Source organism: Meles meles, chromosome 19 (assembly GCF_922984935.1).
Source record: "Meles meles chromosome 19, mMelMel3.1 paternal haplotype, whole genome shotgun sequence".
Classification (NCBI taxonomy): domain Eukaryota; kingdom Metazoa; phylum Chordata; class Mammalia; order Carnivora; family Mustelidae; genus Meles; species Meles meles.
This window is the reverse complement of record NC_060084.1, coordinates 48,557,028-48,575,584: the sequence shown is the minus strand read 5'-3', so window position 1 is coordinate 48,575,584 and position 18,557 is coordinate 48,557,028. Positions and strand designations below refer to the sequence as shown.

General features: G+C 51.3%; 1 protein-coding gene across 1 annotated transcript in view; it reads right to left on the bottom strand.

Moving 5' to 3' along the window:
- The window catches only part of CLPTM1 (CLPTM1 regulator of GABA type A receptor forward trafficking), a 30,485-nt gene extending 16,529 nt beyond the window's left edge, over positions 1 to 13,956 (bottom strand). The window contains exons 1-2 of the mRNA XM_045987940.1: positions 13,830 to 13,956; positions 6,895 to 7,007 (exon numbers count right to left, since the gene is read on the bottom strand). Coding sequence (XP_045843896.1) covers positions 6,895 to 7,007; positions 13,830 to 13,901 — 185 coding nt within the window. The 5' untranslated portion in view covers positions 13,902 to 13,956. The remainder of the gene's footprint in view (positions 1 to 6,894; positions 7,008 to 13,829) is intronic.
- Positions 13,957 to 18,557: the final 4,601 nt, after the last annotated feature.

Here is an 18,557-nt window from a genome sequence, read left to right as displayed (position 1 = left end):
CCTCCAGAAGCCCCTGGTGGTCACAGGGCTGCAAGACTCAGACCCTCCAACCTCGGACCTAGGAAACCTGATATGCCAAGTCCCAGGAATCCCAAAGTCAGAGAAGACTAAGAATCTGGAATCTCAGCATTTTAGAGGCGCAGCACCTTTGAGAGCAACATTTTAGGACTTCAAATCAACTGAACGCTTGAGAAGAAGGCTAGGAAGTAAAGGGTTAGCCCTAATTTGTAGTAATATTGGCCTAGGCTATTCAGACCAACACTGCTGTTGAGAACAATCAACTGGATGGGGCGCCTGGGGGGCTCAGTCTGTTAACAGTCTATCTTCGGCTGAGGTCATGATCCCGGGGTCCTGGAATTGAGCCCCACATCGGGCTCCCTGCTCAGTGGGAAGCCTGCTTTTCTCCCTCCCTCTACCTGCGGCTCTGCCTACTTATGCGCACCTGCACGCTTGCTCTCTTTCTCTGTCAAAATTAATCAATAAATAAATCTTAAAAAAAAAAAAAAAAGGAAACAACCAAATGGAAAAACTTAGTAAAAATGAATATACTGGGGCGCCTGGGTGGCTCAGTGGGTTAAAGCCTCTGCGTTCGGCTCGGGTCATGATCCCAGGGTCCTGGGATCAAGCCCTGCATCGGGCTCTCTGCTCAGCAGGGAGCCTGCTTCCTCTCTCTCTGCCTACTTGAGATCTCTGTCTGTCAAATAAATAAATAAAATCTTTAAAAAAAAATGAATATACTAAGAACATATCAACATTTATATATCCTGCTATAATAAGATTATATTCCACTCACATATGTTCTCATGTACGTTCTTTATCAAGTTTACACATGAGTATATGTAAGTACGTGTTCTTAAAAACACTAAATAGACAAGACTATAGATTTACCAGGTAAAAACTGAAAGGAAGACTAGAACAAAAAAGTAGAAAGAAGTTTCTTTTTTGTGTCTGAGGACATTTGCTAGATGTGTTGATGGGTAACAGAAATGCTAGCCGAGGGCCCACATCGGGTAACTAGAGAGCTACCATACAAGAAGCTAAGACCCCATGTGGTACCACACCCAGGACCAGGGGAGGCAGGCAGGGCCTAGTCCTCCCCGGGAGGCACCAGGTAGTCACAACCAGAGCCTTGAACCTGGTGCGAGGAGACCCCAGATTGATGCTGCCAGCCTTGCTTAGAGCTAGGAGTGGACACAGGGTGAAGTCCTGGCCAATAAGACGTAAACACCATGTATTGTGCTGGGCTTTGGAAAGTGTCCTTAAAGAGAGCATGCCTCCTTGATTCCTTCTTCCCTCCTAGAAGGCAGATGTGATGGCTGAATCTTCAGCAGCCATCTTAGGCCATGCAGCTAAGGGGTAAAACCCAGCGACGGTCGAACAAAAAGCAGGAAAGAATCTGGGTTGCAGAAGACTGCAGAATCCTGGTCTAAGTCCAGAACAGTACATGAGAGAGAAATAGAAAACCGCTATTGCATTAATTCAGGTCACTCAGACACATGCTGCTGTGTAATTATTAAATGAGACGAGTACTTATTAATTACTACGAGAAGCAATACAGCAGAGGTTGAGCGCTCAGCTCTAAGTTGCTATACGTGGACCCAAAGCCCAGCTCTGCCTCCTGTCAACTGTGTGACCTCAGGCAAGACTCTTACTTAACCTCTCCAGAGCTCCGTTTCCTCCCCAGTTAAAATGGGAATAATGACACCATCTACCTCATGGGGTTGTTTGTAAGCATTAAATACATGGACGGCTATCTGTATCTCTATCTAAGTACATACATATATGTACCCGTGATAAGTATGTACCGTCTAGAATGAAGCCTGGTACATACTCATAAGTACTTCTGAAGTGTTTCATCACAGGAAAAGACGCAGACAAACTCTCCGGAATGGAAAAATACTACAAGGGAATTCTAGTGTAGGTGGGTCCCAAACCACACGGAAAGGCAGGATCAGGCACAGGGACTCATCTTGGCCTGTAGAAGTTCCAGAGCCCTGGGGTCTGGGGTCTCAGGGGCCATGGCCCTACTGAGCCATCTGCTGCCCCCCAAGAAGTCCCTGATGCACACGGCTGAGGAAGGTCTGGAACTGGTAATCTTGGGGGAAGCCTCCACCTCCGAGAGAGGCTCCCATTTTAGTACATATGGCAAGGGAGGGTGTGGGAGCAAGGACACCCACTGGCAGCCTGGCCCTGGCTTAATGTGTGGCCTGCGGGAGTCCCACTCCCTCTGGGCTTCTGGGTCCCCATGTGTAAAACAAGGCTGACGGGACCAGATGTCTTAGGGATTCCAGATCCCCAGTTCCCTGAAGAGCACCTGTGTGTACCTGCACGCCCCCAGTTTTGTGGATCCTCTTAGACGGCACACGGCCACACGCCTCCATCCACGCATTCCAGGCCAGGAAGCTCTACCCTCTGACAACAGGCCTATAGGGGAACTGGCACTCCCCTAATGCTTTCAACTTCCTGGCTCAGCAAAAAAAAAAAAAAAAAGACTTTCGATCTTCTGTCCCACCCCACCTAGGTATCCTCCGTTCCCAGGCTCAGAAAGATGTTAAGTAGATAAAAAGACAGAATGAACACTCTCCCATCTCATTCATTTTCCCACCCGGTTCCCGTCCCATTCCCCACGCCGGGTAACCAGGGGTGTACCATAAAGAGGTGGTGAATCCCAGACTCCACCCTTTCTCCCCCAAAATGCCCTTCTCATGCAATCTACTCGAAGCTTTGGAGAGTTCCCAGGCCCCTGAAAACAAACCCTGAACCCCGCTTTCAGAGTGCTAGACAAGATGGTCTCCGGGCCCGCAGCCAGGCGGATGCTCGGTGCGGCCTGGCTCTAAGGGAGGAAATGAGCCTCAGTTGGAACTGTATTAAAAATGTCTATCAGAAGGAAGTGCCCTTATGTACTGATGTGGAAAGATTTCTAAGATATACTGTTAATGAGAAAAAAATCAAGGTGCAGAACTGTGTAAAACAGGCTGCTCTTATGTAAAAGTGAAGGGAAAGATAAAAATAATCTTTATCCGCAGCTGCTTGGAGCATGGGGAAAAAAAGAAAAAAGAAACGAAACTGATAGGTAAGAAAACTCCAGGTGCTTACTGGACGCGGCGGGGGCGAGTGGAACAGAGAAGGGAGAGGGAACAGAGGCCCCGCCACAAAGAAGGTCGGGACATGTCAGGCACCGCGCCCAAGAGTCCGGGCAGAACACTGAGGAATTTCGCGTCCTGGGTGGCACCACTGGAGGACACGGGGCCGGCGGGCACGGCCCCCACCAAACTGTGAAGGCTGACTGCATCTGGGATGGTGGACTGCTATCTTTTATTCCTCCAGCTCTTTCTCTTTGTAATTTTCTAAGGTTTTTTTTAACATCAAAAACAAAAGTGATCTTGGCCAATTCTGAGCAAATACCGGAGCCTCATAGCATCTCTTCATGACCTGCAGGCTAACTGGCAGGATTCTGAACTCGAGATGGAAACTCAGACACAAGAGGGACCACCAGCCAACCTGCACACACGGTTCGGAGGTGGGGGGACTGAGACGTCGGAACAGACCTGCGCTCCTACGTGATGTCGGACTCTACCAGCCACTTCCGCGGCACCTACCCCTTGTCCAGTGTAGACAAGCAGGCTGTTCTCGGTTTTTCTCTCTTCTGAACAACTGTCTGTGAGCATCCGTCTACAATCTCACTGGAGGCAAACGGCATGTGTGTGCTCATGGGATGGCCACCGATCTGTGACACTTCTCTGTTACTTTCTTTTTTCTATGCATCTGTATTCTTTGATTTTACTCTCTACAATAAGTGTTTATTATTCATAAGTTTATAAGTTTAGGGGAAAAAAAACCAAACAAGTAAGACAGCCCAGAGCTAGACACATAGTTGGCCATTTTGTTCCTCAGGCACAAAATTCCTGCTTTCAGCAGGGTGCGTGGTTTCCCAGAATAAAGACCGCATCTCCCAGGCTCCCTGGTAGCAGGCTACGGCCATGTGAGGCCATCCCAGCCAAGGGGAGGGCTCCTTTAAACAACTCGGCTGCTTGCTCCGCTGGTGGGAATGGAGACGGCAGCAGCCACTATACACAACAGCACGGAGGGTCCCCCAAAATTTAAAAACAGAACTACCCTAGACCCAGCAATGGTGCTACCAGGTATTTACCCAAAGAATACAAAAATACTGATTCAAAGGGATACGTGCACCCTGATGTTTACAGCAGCATTTACAACAGCGAAATTCTGGAAGTAGCCCAAGTGTCCGACTGATGGATGAATGAACAAAGAGGTGATGCGTGCGTGTAAGCACGCGCACTGGAATACTACTCAGCCATAAAAAAGGATGAGCTGGCCCTTTGCCAAACATGGATGGAGCTAGAGTACAAGCCTAAGCAAAGTAAGTCAGAGAAGGACAAATACCACGTGATTTCACTCCTCTGTGGCATTTAAGAAACAAAACAAACAGGTAAAGGAAAAAAAAGAAAGAGGTAAAGGAAAAAAAAAGAGAGAGGGAGGAAGAGAGACAAACCAAGAAACAGACCCTTTATTGCACAGAACGCACGCTGGTTAGCAGAGGGGAGGTGGGCGCAAGATGGGAGAAACGGGGATGCCTGGGTGGCTCAGTGGGTTAAAGCCTCTGCCTTCAGCTCAGGTCATGATCTCAGGGTCCTGGGATCGAGCCCCACATTGGGCTCTCTGCTCTGCGGGGAGTCTGCTTCCTCCTCTCTACCTGCCTCTCTGCCTAGTTGTGATTTCTCTCTGTCAAATAAATAAAATATTAAAAAAAAAAAAAAAAGATGGGAGAAACGGGTGATGGCGCTGAAGGAGCGCACTTGGGATGAGCACCAGCTGATGGATGGAACTGGCGAGTCACTGTAGGATACATCTGAAACGAATACTCTGCAGGTTAACTAATGAGAATGAATGAATGAATGAATGAATGAATTTATCTTTAAAGATTTTTATTTACTCGACAGACATAGATCACAAGTAGGCAGAGAGGCAGGCAGAGAGGGGGGAAGCAGGCTCCCCGCCAGGCAGACAGCCCGATGCAGGGCTCGACCCCAGCACCCTGAGACCATGACCTGAGCTGAAGGCAGAGGCTTAACCCACTGAGCCACCCAGGCGCCCCAACTAACTGGAATTTAAATAAAATCTTAATAAACAAACAAACAACTCTTCCAAGAAATTCCTCATAACTAAGGAGAGTAAAAGCCTGGGCGCCTGGAAGGCTCAGTTGTTAAGCATCTGCCTTTGGCTCAGGTCATGATCGCAGGGTCCTGGGATTGAGGCCCACATAGGGCTCCCTGCTCAGCGGGAAGCCTGCTTCTCCCTCTCCTGTTTCCCCTGCTTGTGTTCCCTCTCTCTCTGTCAAATAAATAAATAAAATCTTTAAAAAAGAAAAAAAGAAAAGTCTGCTTAAACACACAGCCTGCCTGTGAAAATGAAAAGACATTTCGCTAAAATACATCTCTGGACAAAGAAATGTCCACTTTGCAGATGGGAAAAAAGGCCCAGAGCAGAGAAGGGAACTGTCACCAGGTCCAGGCCAGCAGAGGCAGAACTCAGCCTCAGGTATAGCTCCCCACCCCCACCCAGCATCTCCCCAGGGCCTCATTCAGGGGCCGAGCTTCCAGAAGGCACACTCTGTGCTCCCACGACCCAGCTGAAAGAGCCATCTGAACGCACACACACAAAGATCACCATCAGCCAGGCACAAATGAACAGCCTGTAGTTGTATGAGGTAAGTAGAGCAGTCAAGTTCATAGTGACAGAAAGTAGAATGGTGGGTGCCAGGGGCTGGAGGGAAGGCAAACGGAGGGTAAGTGCTTAATGGACATAGTTTCAGTTTGGGGAGATGAGACAGTTCTGGAGATGGATGGTGGTGATGGTTGCACAACTGTGCACTTAAAAACAGGTTTTAAAAGGGAAGGTTTTATGTAATGTACGTGTTGTGGCTAAACTGTGTGTGTGCGTCCCTGTTCCCTCCCCCTGACCCCTGTCCCAGGCCAATTCATATGCTGAAGTCCCAACCCTGAGCACTTCAGTGACTGTATTTGTATTATTTAAAGAGGTAAAAAAAAAAAAAAAAAAAAGGTGATTAAAGCTAAGTGAGGCCACTAGGGCGGGCTGGTGTCCTTATAAGAGATGAGGACACAGACACACACAGTGGAAGGCCATGTAGGGACACAGGAAATGGCCATCTATAGGCCAAGGACAGAAGCTTCAGAAGAAACCAGACATGCTGACACCTTGATCTCAGACTTGTAGCCTCCAGAATGGTGAGGAAATAAATTTCTGTAGCTTAAGTCCCCCTGACCCCTGCCCCTAGCCTGAGCCATTTGTTACAGCAGCCCTAGCAAATTAATGTATATATTTAGGGACACCTGGCTGGCTGAGTTGGTAGAGGATGGGACTCTTGACCTTGGGGTCATGGGTTCAAGCCCCACACTGGGTGTAGAGAGTACTTAAAAATAAAATCTTAGAACAAAACAAAACAAACAAACAAAACCCCACAATAGTGTGGGGTTTTACCACCACAACAAGAAAACTCTGTCATATTAAAAAAAAAAAACAGATCGGGGCGCCTGGGTGGCTCAGTGGGTTAAGCCTCTGCCTTCGGCTCAGGTCATGATCTCAGGGTCCTGGGATCGAGCCCCGCGTCGGGCTCTCTGCTCAGCAGGGAGCCTGCTTCCTCTTCTCTCTCTCTCTGCCTGCCTTTCTGCCTACTTGTGATCTCTATCTGTCGAATGAATAAAATAAAATCTTTAAAAAAAAAAAGAAAAAAAAAAAAGAAACAGATCTCCACTGATAGGGTGCTGGTCCAACCTAGTGACTTTTTTCTTTCTTCTTTAAGCTTTCTTTACTTGATTTTTTTTCAGTGAACAAAACCAACTGCTACCCGCTTACCTGAACAGCACGCCTTTGATGACCTGCCAGGCGTTGGGTGCTGGCTGGGGTGGTGGGTTCTGCGGCTGGGTCTCCACCGGCGGATCCCTCCCGATGCTGCCATTGCTGGTCACCTGCTGGAAACAGAGACTCGCGTCAGGAGGGAAGGTGCCACCTGAGGCATGGGGCAGTCTGAGGCCCCACTGCACGCCAAGGCCCAGCACAGGACTAAGCACACAGAGGAGGTGCCTTATCAGTAACTGGAGAATGGAGAGTAAAGTCACCCAGGAAGGGTGGTGGATCTTACTCCTTCAAGACAAAAACACTCCCCCAAAACCAACTCTGCGCTGGGGACACAGAAGTGACCGAAACAGCCTTGTGCTACCCTCCTTGGGATCACAGTCCAGTCGGGGAGCCCAAGAGTCCCCAGACAGGGATGATCCAGAGTGGACAGGGCGGGGATACAGGATCCTAGCAGGGACATCTATTCCAGCCTGGAGATCAAGGAGGGCTTCCTGGAGGAAGGGACCATTGGAGCTGAGGCCTAAAATACTTAACAAGGGGACACCGCAGAGGAGGCAGCAAGTACAGAAAGGAAGGGGAGAGATGGTCTGGTGGTGAGGACAGTCCACACTGATCCCTGAAGCTAGAGCCCAGGATGCAATGTGGGGATAATGGAGAAGGGTGACCAGGGCCAAATTCTGTAAGGCTTGGGTTTGTCTGAGAGGTGCTTCCCTGGGCAAACAGGGCCTTCTCTGTGGCCAGTCCTGTGCAGGGCTGATCCCTCCAGGGGCTCCTAGCAGTAGGAAACAGACACAGATAAATACAGCCAAAGTGTGGCCACAACAGAAGTCCGTGCCACAAACAGCACATATTGCCCTGTGGGGCCAGAACCAAGAGCATCTCCAATCAGCAGTCACGCAAATGGAGGCTCAGGGAGGCAAACCCACTTGTCTGTTACTCAGGAAGGAAAGGGCAGCAGGATGACAAGGAGGTGGGGAGGCCAGGGAAGTCAGGCAGGGCTTCCCAGAAGAAGAACCTTCACTCAGAAACAGAAGCTCAGAAGCAAAGAATTTCATGATGTCAGGAAGGTCCCGAGATGGGAAGGTTCTTCCTGCCCCTCTCCTTGCACCTGCTGCTTCCTAATCCTGTCCTCTTCTGCCTCCCAGCTCTGTCCCCTCACCACTCAGCCTTCAAGAGGCAGGACCAGGACGGTCATGGTCACCATTGGGCAGAAGCACCACCCAGCACAGAGCAGGGGCTCTGTGGAATCAACATGTGCTCCTTGAAGGGCTTGCCCCCAGCACCAGGTCCAGGCCTCCACTGCCTACCTCCCCCCACCACAGCCCCGAGCCCACTCCTTCTGGCATTTGTCATCCCGTCCCCTTCACCAGCAAGAGCTCGTCCCTGTATCTCCCAATATGAGGGACATCACGATGGTAAAAGGTGGGGGCTCTGGGGTCCCAAAGTTCTTGGCTGTGAGATCTTGGGCACGTCACTTCCTCTCTCCCACCCAAGAGCCAGGCTGTAAAAACACTGGTGTGTTAGAGACAGAAAATATTTCCTTCGTGTGTTGACAGAAAGATTTCCTGAGCACCTACTGTATGCCAGGCTCTGTGCTAGGCAGTGGCCAGACAGCTCTGGGCCCTGGAGCTCCTCCTGGAGCTCAGGGTCCAGAGGGAAACACCCCATGGAACAGTCAACAGGATCATTCAAACCGGTAAACGGGGAGGGGGGGAGTGCCCTGGAGGAAAAACGCAGGCGCAGAGAATGGCTCTTGGGGTGGGGACGGGGAGCCACTTTGGATCAGGTAGTCAGACGCCTGCCTGAGGAGCTATTTTTGACATTTGGGTGAAGAGCATGCTGGAAGGGGGACAAATTCAGGGAAGCAGTTGCTGGGGGAGCAGGCAAGGTCAGAGACAGGCACAGGGCCCCCTCATTCAGGGCTGGCCTTGCTCCTGGGACCACCAGGGACCAAGAAAGAGCCTCCAGCAGGTCTGAGCTGATTCCCATCAAGAAACAGAAGCTGAGGGGCGCCTGGGTGGCTCAGTGGGTTAAAGCCTCTGCCTTTGGCTCAGGTCATGATCCCAGGGTTCTGGGATCGAGCCCCGCATCGGGCTCTCTGCTCCGCAGGGAGCCTGCTTCCTCCTCTCTCTCTGCCTGCCTCTCTGCCTAGTTGTGATTTCTCTCTGTCAAATAAATAAAATATTAAAAAAAAAAAAAAAAAAGAAACAGAAGCTGAGGCCAGGCCAGGATTTGAACCCACCTCTGGTTGACCCTGAGGTCTGTTCTTACCCGCACTGGCAGACAAGCTGGCTGGAGACCCTCCCACAGAAACGTAAATGGAAACTGCAGAGAGAAGGCATTTTGCTATGCTGGCCACAATCAAAATGATAGACAATCACGAGTGTTGGAGAAGCTGGATGGGCTGTATACTACTGGTGGGGAAATAGAGCTGCAACTTTGAAAAATACAGCAGTGGGCGCCTGGGTGGCTCAGTGGTTTAAGCCGCTGCCTTCGGCTCGGGTCATGATCTCAGGGTCCTGGGATCGAGTCCCGCATCGGGCTCTCTGCTCCGCAGGGAGCCTGCTTCCCTCTCACTCTCTCTGCCTGCCTCTCTGCCTACTTGTGGTCTCTCTCTGTCAAAAATAAATAAAATCTTAAAAAAAAAAAAAAAAGAAAAGAAAAATACAGCAGAGAACTAAAAAGTAAAATGTGCAGGGCACCTAGGAGGCTCAGTTAGTTAAGCGACTGATTCGGCTCAGGTCGTGATCCCAGAGTCCTGGGATCGAGCCCCACATCAGGTTCCTTGCTTAGCAGAGAAACTGCTTCTCTGTCTGCCCCTCCCCCTGCTTGTGCTCTCTCTCCCCCAAATAAATAATATTTAAAAAGAAAATTTTTTTAAAGGAGTGTTTTTTCTTTTTTTTTAAGATTTTATTTATTTATTTGACAGACAGAGATCACAAGTAGGCAGAGAGGCAGGCAGAGAGAGATAGAGGAGGAAGCAGGCTCCCCGCTAAGCAGAGAGCCCGATGTGGCGCCTGATCCCAGGACCCTGGGATTATGACCAGAGCCGAAGGCAGAGGCTTTAACCCACTGAGCCACCCAGATGCCCCTTTAAAAAATTTTTTAATAAAAATAAAAAGTGAAATGGGCACCTGCCATACAAACTAGCAGCCCCGCTCCTAGGCCTCCACCCAAGAGAAAGGAGAACTGTACACATGCACAAAAGCTTATGCACAAATGCTCACGGGGGCATTGTTGGTAATAGCCGAACACAACCCTGATGCCCCTCGATGAATGAACAGGGTGTATCCATATAATGGAAAGCTACTCGGTTATAAAAAGGAGCTCTGCTGGGGACAGAGTGGCTGCAAAAGGGAACTGGAAGGTTCTGAGGGGATGGGGACTGGATGATGGCGAGTGGCAACGGTTGTTCAGCGTGACCACAGTAAACGCCACTGGTCTCCATACTGACGACAGGTGAATGTTGTGTGATCTGTTACACTTCAAAAGAAAGGTAACTCTCCTGTGGCTTCCACTTCCTTTGGAGTAAACACAAAATCTTCAGGTTGCCTCCCAAGTCTTGGCCTCATCTGGCCCCCTCCCTGCCTCTCTACTCTCACCTCTCCCCTCATTCACTGGCTTCAGCCACATGGCCTCCTCACTGTTCCTTCATACAGCCAGGCACCTGTTACCTCAGGGCCTTTGCACTGGCTGTTCCCTTTATCTGAGAGGTTCCCACCCCTCCATATCTGCCTGACTCCCTCCCTCATCTCCTTCAAGTTTTTGTTCATACGTTGCCTCCTCAGGGCCCCTGGGTGGCCTATCAGTTAAGCAACTGACTCTTAGGTTTCAGCTTAGTTTATGATCTCAGGGTCGTGCCATCCAGTTCCATGTTGGGTTCTATGCTGAGCAGAGTCTGCTGAAGTTTCTCTCTCCCTCCCTCTGCCCCTTCCCAAGTTAGCTCTTGTGCTTGCTCTCTCAAATAAGTAAATAAATCTTAAAAAAAAAAAAAAAGTCACCTCCTCAGAGAGGCCTTCCCAGACTACCTTGTTTAAATTGCAATCCTCTTAGCCACCCCTCACTTCTTATCCCCTTCCCCAGCTTTATTCTGTCTATGGCACTTATCAATATCCGACCCACTATATATATTTCTTTTTTATCTTATTCACTGTTTTCTTGTCCATTTTTCTATCCCCACTGCCCAGCCCTTAAATAGAACATGAGCTCCAAGAGGGCAGGGGATGTTCTGTTCACAGCTGTAGCCCCACCATTATTAGCCTGGGGCCTTGCATGGAGTGGGGACTCAGTATACATCAGCTGAAGGAATGAAGGGCAGAGCTGAGGGCCCTGTGTTGGAGACCCTGAGTGGAGAAGCAGGCTGGCAGCAGCATGGACTGCTGAGGGCCCCACAGGCCTGGGGAAGGTATGGTGGCTATGGACACAGTACTGTCTAAGACACAGTTCCTCCTCTGGGACCCGCATGTTCAGTCTCACACGTAATCCACAGAACTACTGGCTAAGGGGCCCAGAAGCAACTGAGACCGTGAGGCTGGGCTGGGAGCATGAAGACAGGCTTTCCAGCACATCCTCACTGACTGCCATGATCCACCATAGGAATTTCAGCCCAGCCCAGCCTCTGCCTCAACATCTGTTGATTCCACAAACACGGGTCACCTGCTCTGTGCTCAGTGCCCAAGCTGGGCAGTGTAGGGGACAAGGGGTTGACCATGACAGACCTGGTTCTGCCCTCCAAGGGCTCCCAGTCCAGGGAAAGAGACAGGCAGATGGTATAACCCAGAGCGAGCAGGGCTGGGACAGGAGAGCCCATGGGGCCATGGGAGCCCTAATCCAGTCTGAGAGAGTCAGAGAGGGTTTCCTAGAGGAAGGGACACCTGAGACGTACAGAACGAGTAAGGAACGACCAGGTAAAGAAGGGAGAAGAAGATGCAAAGGCAATGAAGAGAAAGCAAGGGGCACCTGGGTGGCTCAGTCATTAAGCATCTGCCTTCAGCTCAGGTCATGATCCCAGGGTCCTGGGATCGAGCCCCGCAGTAGGCTTCCTGCTCCGCTGGAGGCCTGCTTCTCCCTCTCCCACTCCCCCTGCTTGTGCTCCCTCTCTCACTGTGTCTCTTTCTGTCAAATAAATAAAATCTGAAAAAAAGAAAAAAGAGAGAGAGAGAGAAAGCAAGACACACTGCTGGAAATAAAAGAGCTTCACAGTGGGTGACACTCCTCTCACCCAATGGTTCTCAAGCAGAGGTGATCTTGCAACTGGGACATTTAGCAGTGCTTGGGACATCTCTGACTGCCACAACTGCAAAGGGGTAAGCGTGCCACTGACATCTAGCATGCAGAAGTCACGGATGCTGCTCAACAGGCTGCCGTGCACGGGACAGCCCCCCACGACAAAGAATTAACCAACCAAAAATGTCAATAAATGCTGAGGTTGAAAAATCCTAGTCTAGTCTGAAGAAAATTCAGATCACACAAGGCCTTGATTTATGAAAGAATCTGTACTTTACCCTGAGGGCAAAGGAATAAGTCTTGAAAGGTTTGAAGCAGAGGTGGGACAAGAGAAAATCAGGGGGTCCCTGGAAGCCCGGCAATCGGAGCAACCTGAACCCTAGCCTCTCTGATCCACCCCTCCACCCAGTAATGGACAGAAACTTGCGGGGGGGGGAGACCTTCCTTCGGTGACACCGGGAAACCCCTGATGGCAAGGGACTGAGTGTTCATTCTAGAGCTAACTCAACAAATACTTCCTGAGGCCGTCCCCAGGCCAGGCACCGGTTACAGATGCTAAACCAAGCACGCTGGGCTCTATCACACAAATCTCATCCTGGGGTCCTCCCTAGGTGCTATTTTATGCCCCTCCTCTGAGTTCCCTTGGTCCCTGCCACAGACTTTTGCCACAACCCCAGTCATTCAGGATTGTAACTCTCTCATGTCACTCTTCTCTCCCACTCCACGGATGGCAAGGACGTGGCTGGAACCATCTTTGTGACCCATCCCATGGCTGGTCATTCTGTGCAACCCTTCACTTACCACTGGGGAAATGAAGGCCCAAAGAAGGCAAGGAACTTGTCCAAGGTCACACAGAAAGTCAGCTTCATTCTTCCCTCTCAACCTGCACTCCTCTCCCTTGTGCTGCCTCCCACATGTCAGTGACATCCCAGTGGGTGGGTCGACAGCACCTTGCTGTCACTCCATCCATTCCCTACACGCCTGAAGGATGGATGCCTGAACTAGTATGTTCTGCAGCTTTGGTTTAGTTGAGGCAGCAATGGATCAGAAATCCTCAGTACCTGGACTAACTCCCCCATAGGATCAGTTTATGCTGTAAGCACACCCATCCCAGTCCTGACCACCCTGGGTTAGCAATGCCTGGTCACTTCTACACGGAATGGATCCCAAACTCAACCTGGGTGACCTTCTGCAAGCGCTTTAATCTCATTCTTCCTGGGATTCCCGTCTGTAAAGTGGGTCTGTCGGCCTTCACATCCCGTGCCCTTACCCACGATGATTACCTGACTTCCCCAGAGCTGGGAAACTCCCACCTAGTCAGTCGTTGCCCACATCCCAGGCACTGCAAGGGAGATCCTAAACGCCAGTCCACTTTAGGGACGGTCTTGGAGTCTGGAATCGCAGAGTAGAGAACCAGGGCGCTTGGGTGTAAGTCTGCGTCCCTCCGCGCCACTGTCTCCCGGCTCAAGCAAAGAGGCTGGTGGCCGCCCAGCGCGAGCGTGCAGGGGACCGGGCGTGCAACAGGGCCCCGCTCCCCGCACTGTCCGGCCTCCAGGGCTGCCCGGCCCCGCCTGGGCCCGGTATTCAAGGTCCCTCTGGGCAAGGAGCCCCCACTGCACCAGGTCCCGCGAAAAGGGGCAGGACACGCCCCGTGGGAGGCCCCCCGGGTGGGGAAGAACCCCTCAGGCCCCTCTCGGCCTCCGTACCTGACCGGAGCCGCCTCCCCCGGCCGCAACCACGGCGCTGCCGGCCCCGTCCGCCTCCTGCGCCGCCGCCATCTTCCCGCTCCGGGTCCCCGCCCCCGCCGCCAGCCCCGCCCCGTCCCCGACGGCGCCAGCGCGATCGCGCGAGATTTCACACTTGCCCGAGCCGCCAGCTACCGTATCCGGCAGGAGCGCGTAAGCCACGCCTCCCGAAAGAGCCGCTTCCGGCTAAGAAAGAACCGGCTCGGCCACCGTACTGCGCCTCCTCTCCGCCGCACGTCCATTTTCACCTAGTAGACGTTCTCCCTGCTTTGAACTTCCGGACTTTCTCGGCGGGCGTAGGAGCTTCCCAGAGGCTCCATTCCCTTTGCTTTCTCGGGTAAACTCGCGTCTTCCATTTATGTGAGCGTTGTAGGCCGTCCTGCCCGCCTCGCCGATTCTCCGAGGCCATTCCGTTTTCGTGTTTCTTGAGCTTTCCCGGCCACCGTAACGCCTCAAAACGATATGCTTGAAGCGCGCCCCTCCTGTGTTGACTGAACCTCCGCGGCCACCGTACCCAGACTCAGGGGGCGGGCCTTTGTCCGATGTCGTAGCCTTCAGACATCTCTTACCAAAGCAATCTTTTCTTTTAAGTACCCTTAGGTTGGAGTTTTCCCGTGCATTCAGAATTAGTATTTCAGGGTTCTCCCAGCCTCCAGCCCCTCCCCAAGCTTTCGGGTCACCTAGTTGAGCCCGCATGCGCGTTCCGGGGCAAATTCCGCAACTCGGACTCGGCTTCAAGGGCTCTGTGAACTTCATACTTCTTCTTAGCTATATATCTTTGTACGGTCCCAAGCCGGGACACGTGTTGCAAGACCCCTGACCTGGGGAGGGTGGTATGGAGGATCAGGAAAAAATGTGTCAGCGGTTTCTAAGCCTTATGTATGAATTGAGTGGAGGTGTGACCTGGGTTTAAACTCTGCTTGTGCTACTGGCCTTCTAAATGATCCCGGACCAGTGACATACCTCTTTGGGCCTCAGTTTCTACCTCTCTTTGTTAAATGCATTTCCCTCCCGCTTGTGCCCCGCCGGGGTTTTGGAAAGACCTAATGAGATCCCGAATGTAAATAGCACCTACCCCTCCCAGCCCCATCTCACTCTTGATCAATATCTTGCACTGTTATTACTGACCTTAACATTACCTGAAAGGGAGAGCAGGCTTTGCACTAGGATTGTTCAATTATTTATTTCTCATTTTATTATCTAGTTCCTCCACTTGCCTCTTGGTCCCAGCTAGGCAGTAATATCACCTCCTCCAGGAAACCCTTCCTGGCCCCCAGGCTGTGCGAGCACCTTCTCCCGGTCTTCCCGTTCCCTGCCCACTTTCTGTCACCACTGTCAGGGACGGGTGTGGCATGCCTTGCCCTGGGTGGGGGAAGCCATGGACCGTCAAGCTCAGTGCTCTGCCTCCAGCACTGCCCCAGGGGGATGATTCCTAAGTAAAGGGATGAAACTTTGCAGAAGGTTGATGACCTATCTACCTCATGTTGAGGACCAATATAAGGTCAAGAAGTTACGTTAGAGAATGTCTTTCCCAGTCCACTTCACTCGCAGATAATAAGAGCGGCAAGAACCGGTATGTGAAATTGTATGCCCAGTTGGTTAAGCGTCTGCCTTCAGCTCAGATCATGATCCCAGGGTCTTGGGACGGAGGCCCTGTTTTGGCGGCCCGCCCCTCTGCCCTTCCCCCACCTTGTGCTGTCTCTCTAACTCTCTCTCAGATAAATAAATAGAAATTTAGAAAAAATTGTAGGCCCCGTTTTTTTTTTTTTTTTCCTTAAGATTTTATTTACGGGGCACCTGCGTGGCTCAGTGGATTAGAGCCTCTGCCTTTGGCTGGGGTCATGATCTTGGGGTCCTGGGATCAAGCCCCGCTTGGGGCTCTCTGCTCAGTGCGGAGCCTGCTTCCCTTCCCCTCTTTCTGCCTACTTGTGATCTCTGTCAAATAAATAAAATTTAAAAAAAGATTTGATTTATTTATTTGACAGAGAGATCACAAGTAGGCAGAGAAAGAGGGGGAAGCATGATCCCTGCTGAGCAGAGAGCCCTATGTGGGGCTCCATCCCAGGACCCTGAGATCATGACCTGAGCTGAAGGCAGAGGCTTAACCCACTGAGCCACCCAGGCGCCCCATAGGCCCAGTTTTTAAGTCTAGGGAAGAAATGAAGGTATTGATTCAAGTCCACCAGACAAAAGGAAGATTTAGATTTGTGGGCCTCTTTTTAAAGTACAAAATTACAGGCACCTGGGTGCCTCAGTGGGTTGGGCCTCTGCCTTGGCCTCAAGTCTGACGTCAGGCTCCTGGGATTGAGCCCCACCTTGGTCTCTCTGCTCAGCAGGGAGTCCGCTTCCCCCTCTCTCTCTGCCTGCCGCTCTGCATACTTGTGATCTCTCTCTCTCTCTCTCTCTTAAATAAATGAATAAAATCTTAAAAAAATATAAAGTGCAAAATTACATGCACAAGCTTAAATAAATAGAGGATCACAGAAAGCAAAGGCAAGTGAGGGGATTTAAAACATAGTCTCCAAGGGAGTCTGGGTGGCTCGTTGGTTGGGCGTCTGCCTTCAGTTCAGGTCATGATCCCGGGATCCTGGGATCGAGCCCCAGGTCGGGCTCCCATCTGCCTCACCCTCTGCCTGCTGCTCCCCCTGCTTGTGCTGTCTCTCTCTCTCTGACAAATAAATAAAATCTTAAAATTAAAAAAAAAAAAAAAAACATAATCTCCAGCTTCACTGTAACCCCATCTCTGCTTTGAACTCTAGATACAAAATGCTCAGGTCTGCCCTCTTCTCTCGTAAACTGCAGAGTCCCGATCTGTTGGAGCATGAAGGTCTCTCAGCTAGACTGTGACCTTAGGACCCCTGCAAAGCACTCCCTCTTGTCTGTTGAGTGACCAAATAAATTCTTCCATTTCTACTAATTGCTAAGTGAATCGTAGCTCACAGCCACTCTGTCCTCCACTAGGGGACGCCCAACACCAACCAGAGGCTGCGATGGCAGATTCTAAGGGAGGAAAGCACTGGAGCCCTACACTTTGGGGTCCTGAGGAAAAAGGCTTGGGGGTCCAGACTCCTGAGTCTGAGGGAGAAGAAGTCTGGGGTCCCAGACTCCCGAGTTCTGGCGGAAGAGGCATCTGAGGGCCTGGCCTCTGGGGTCCTAGGGTGAGTGGGACTGGGGTGGAGGCCTGAGAAAGGAAGGAGGAATCTTGGAAGGGCACCAGGATTGGTTGGAAGCAGAACTGGCCTGGGCAGTGGTTTGGTTTGGCTTGAGTCCGTGGGAAACAAGTGGACAGAGCAGGGATTGTTCCTCTAGGGTCCCCCGCTCCCCATCACCCCCTGGGTTTGGCAGCCTCAGCTCTTCCCAGGCCCTGGGGGACTTGGGGGCATTTCCCACAGCCCCTCCCCAAGGCCCCTGTTTTCTACTAGACTCCTAGCTGCCCATCCTCAAGAACTGGGAAACTGCTCCGAGAGTGCTGAGAGGCCGGCTGGAGGTTAATGCCAAGTAGATTAGGAAAAACACAGACCCTTTATCCTCAGAGGCCAACAGCCCCACCCCTGGACTTGGGGGTCCCAGGACCACCGTCTACTCCCTCAGAACCCAGAAGTCCAGGCCCACAGCCCTCTAACCCGCCCAGCACTGCCCTCTCTGACTGTACTGTCTCGTCTCTTCCTTGCACACCATGTGCTTTTCGCCTGCAGTTCCCTACTGCCCAGATACAATTTCCCAACCACTAACCGACCAAGCCAGTCCCCCGCTCCCCTCCCCCCACCTCCCAGCAACAACAGCCCAATTTTAGTATATGTGCTGCCGAAGCGAGCACCAGCAACAACAGCCCAACCACACTACACTGCATCCCCTGGGACCTTATCCGAGGGGACAGCACCCAGGCCTTGATCTCTTCACTTCTTTTCTTCATCGCACAAATTGCTGTCTGAACTCATCTTCTCCCTTGGTCCTCTGGCTCATCCCTCTGCCTCCCCGCCCTTTCCCACCCCCCAGTTGCCCTGGGGCTCGGGGCTCCATTGGTGGCCTCAAGACAGAACAGAGCTCCTTCCTGATCCTGAATGAGAGCTCAGATGTCACTGCTGTTACTAACAAGGGGAGAGAGCAGCTAACAAGGCACAGCACACAGCCGTAATCACTAAACCTACACGGAATTGGGCCCGGACCCAATCAATAGCTTTTTAAAGGGCCACAGAAAGCAGGACTGTCTTTTCACCCCCGCAGTGTCTCCTGGCCCTAGCAGGATCTCAATAAATCTTGGACGTGTCAGACAAGTGTATAGGAATTGTCACAGAGCATCGCTTTTGTAGACTTATCCTCTTGGGTCCCAGACCACCTGGGCTCTGATTTCCCATGCTCAGTAGTGGCCTCCGGGCACCAGTCTCCCCTCTGACACAGGACCATGGAACACCTCACTGAGATGCACATTTAAAGGACCTGTCCAGGGCCTGGATATTGCCAGAGGCCGCTGGAAGTTAGCTGTGTTCCTGGTTTGTCATTTTACAGAGGAGAAATCCAGACCTTGGGGAAGGATAGTCTCTAATTTTGCTGTTACGATTATTCCTTGTTATTATTTACCTCCTTATTCCCACTAAGTTAGGCCTCCATACATCCAATGGGCACTCAATAGCCATTGGATGGACAGAATCAGTCCCGCCATCTTGGTCTTAGAAACGCAACCACATGGAA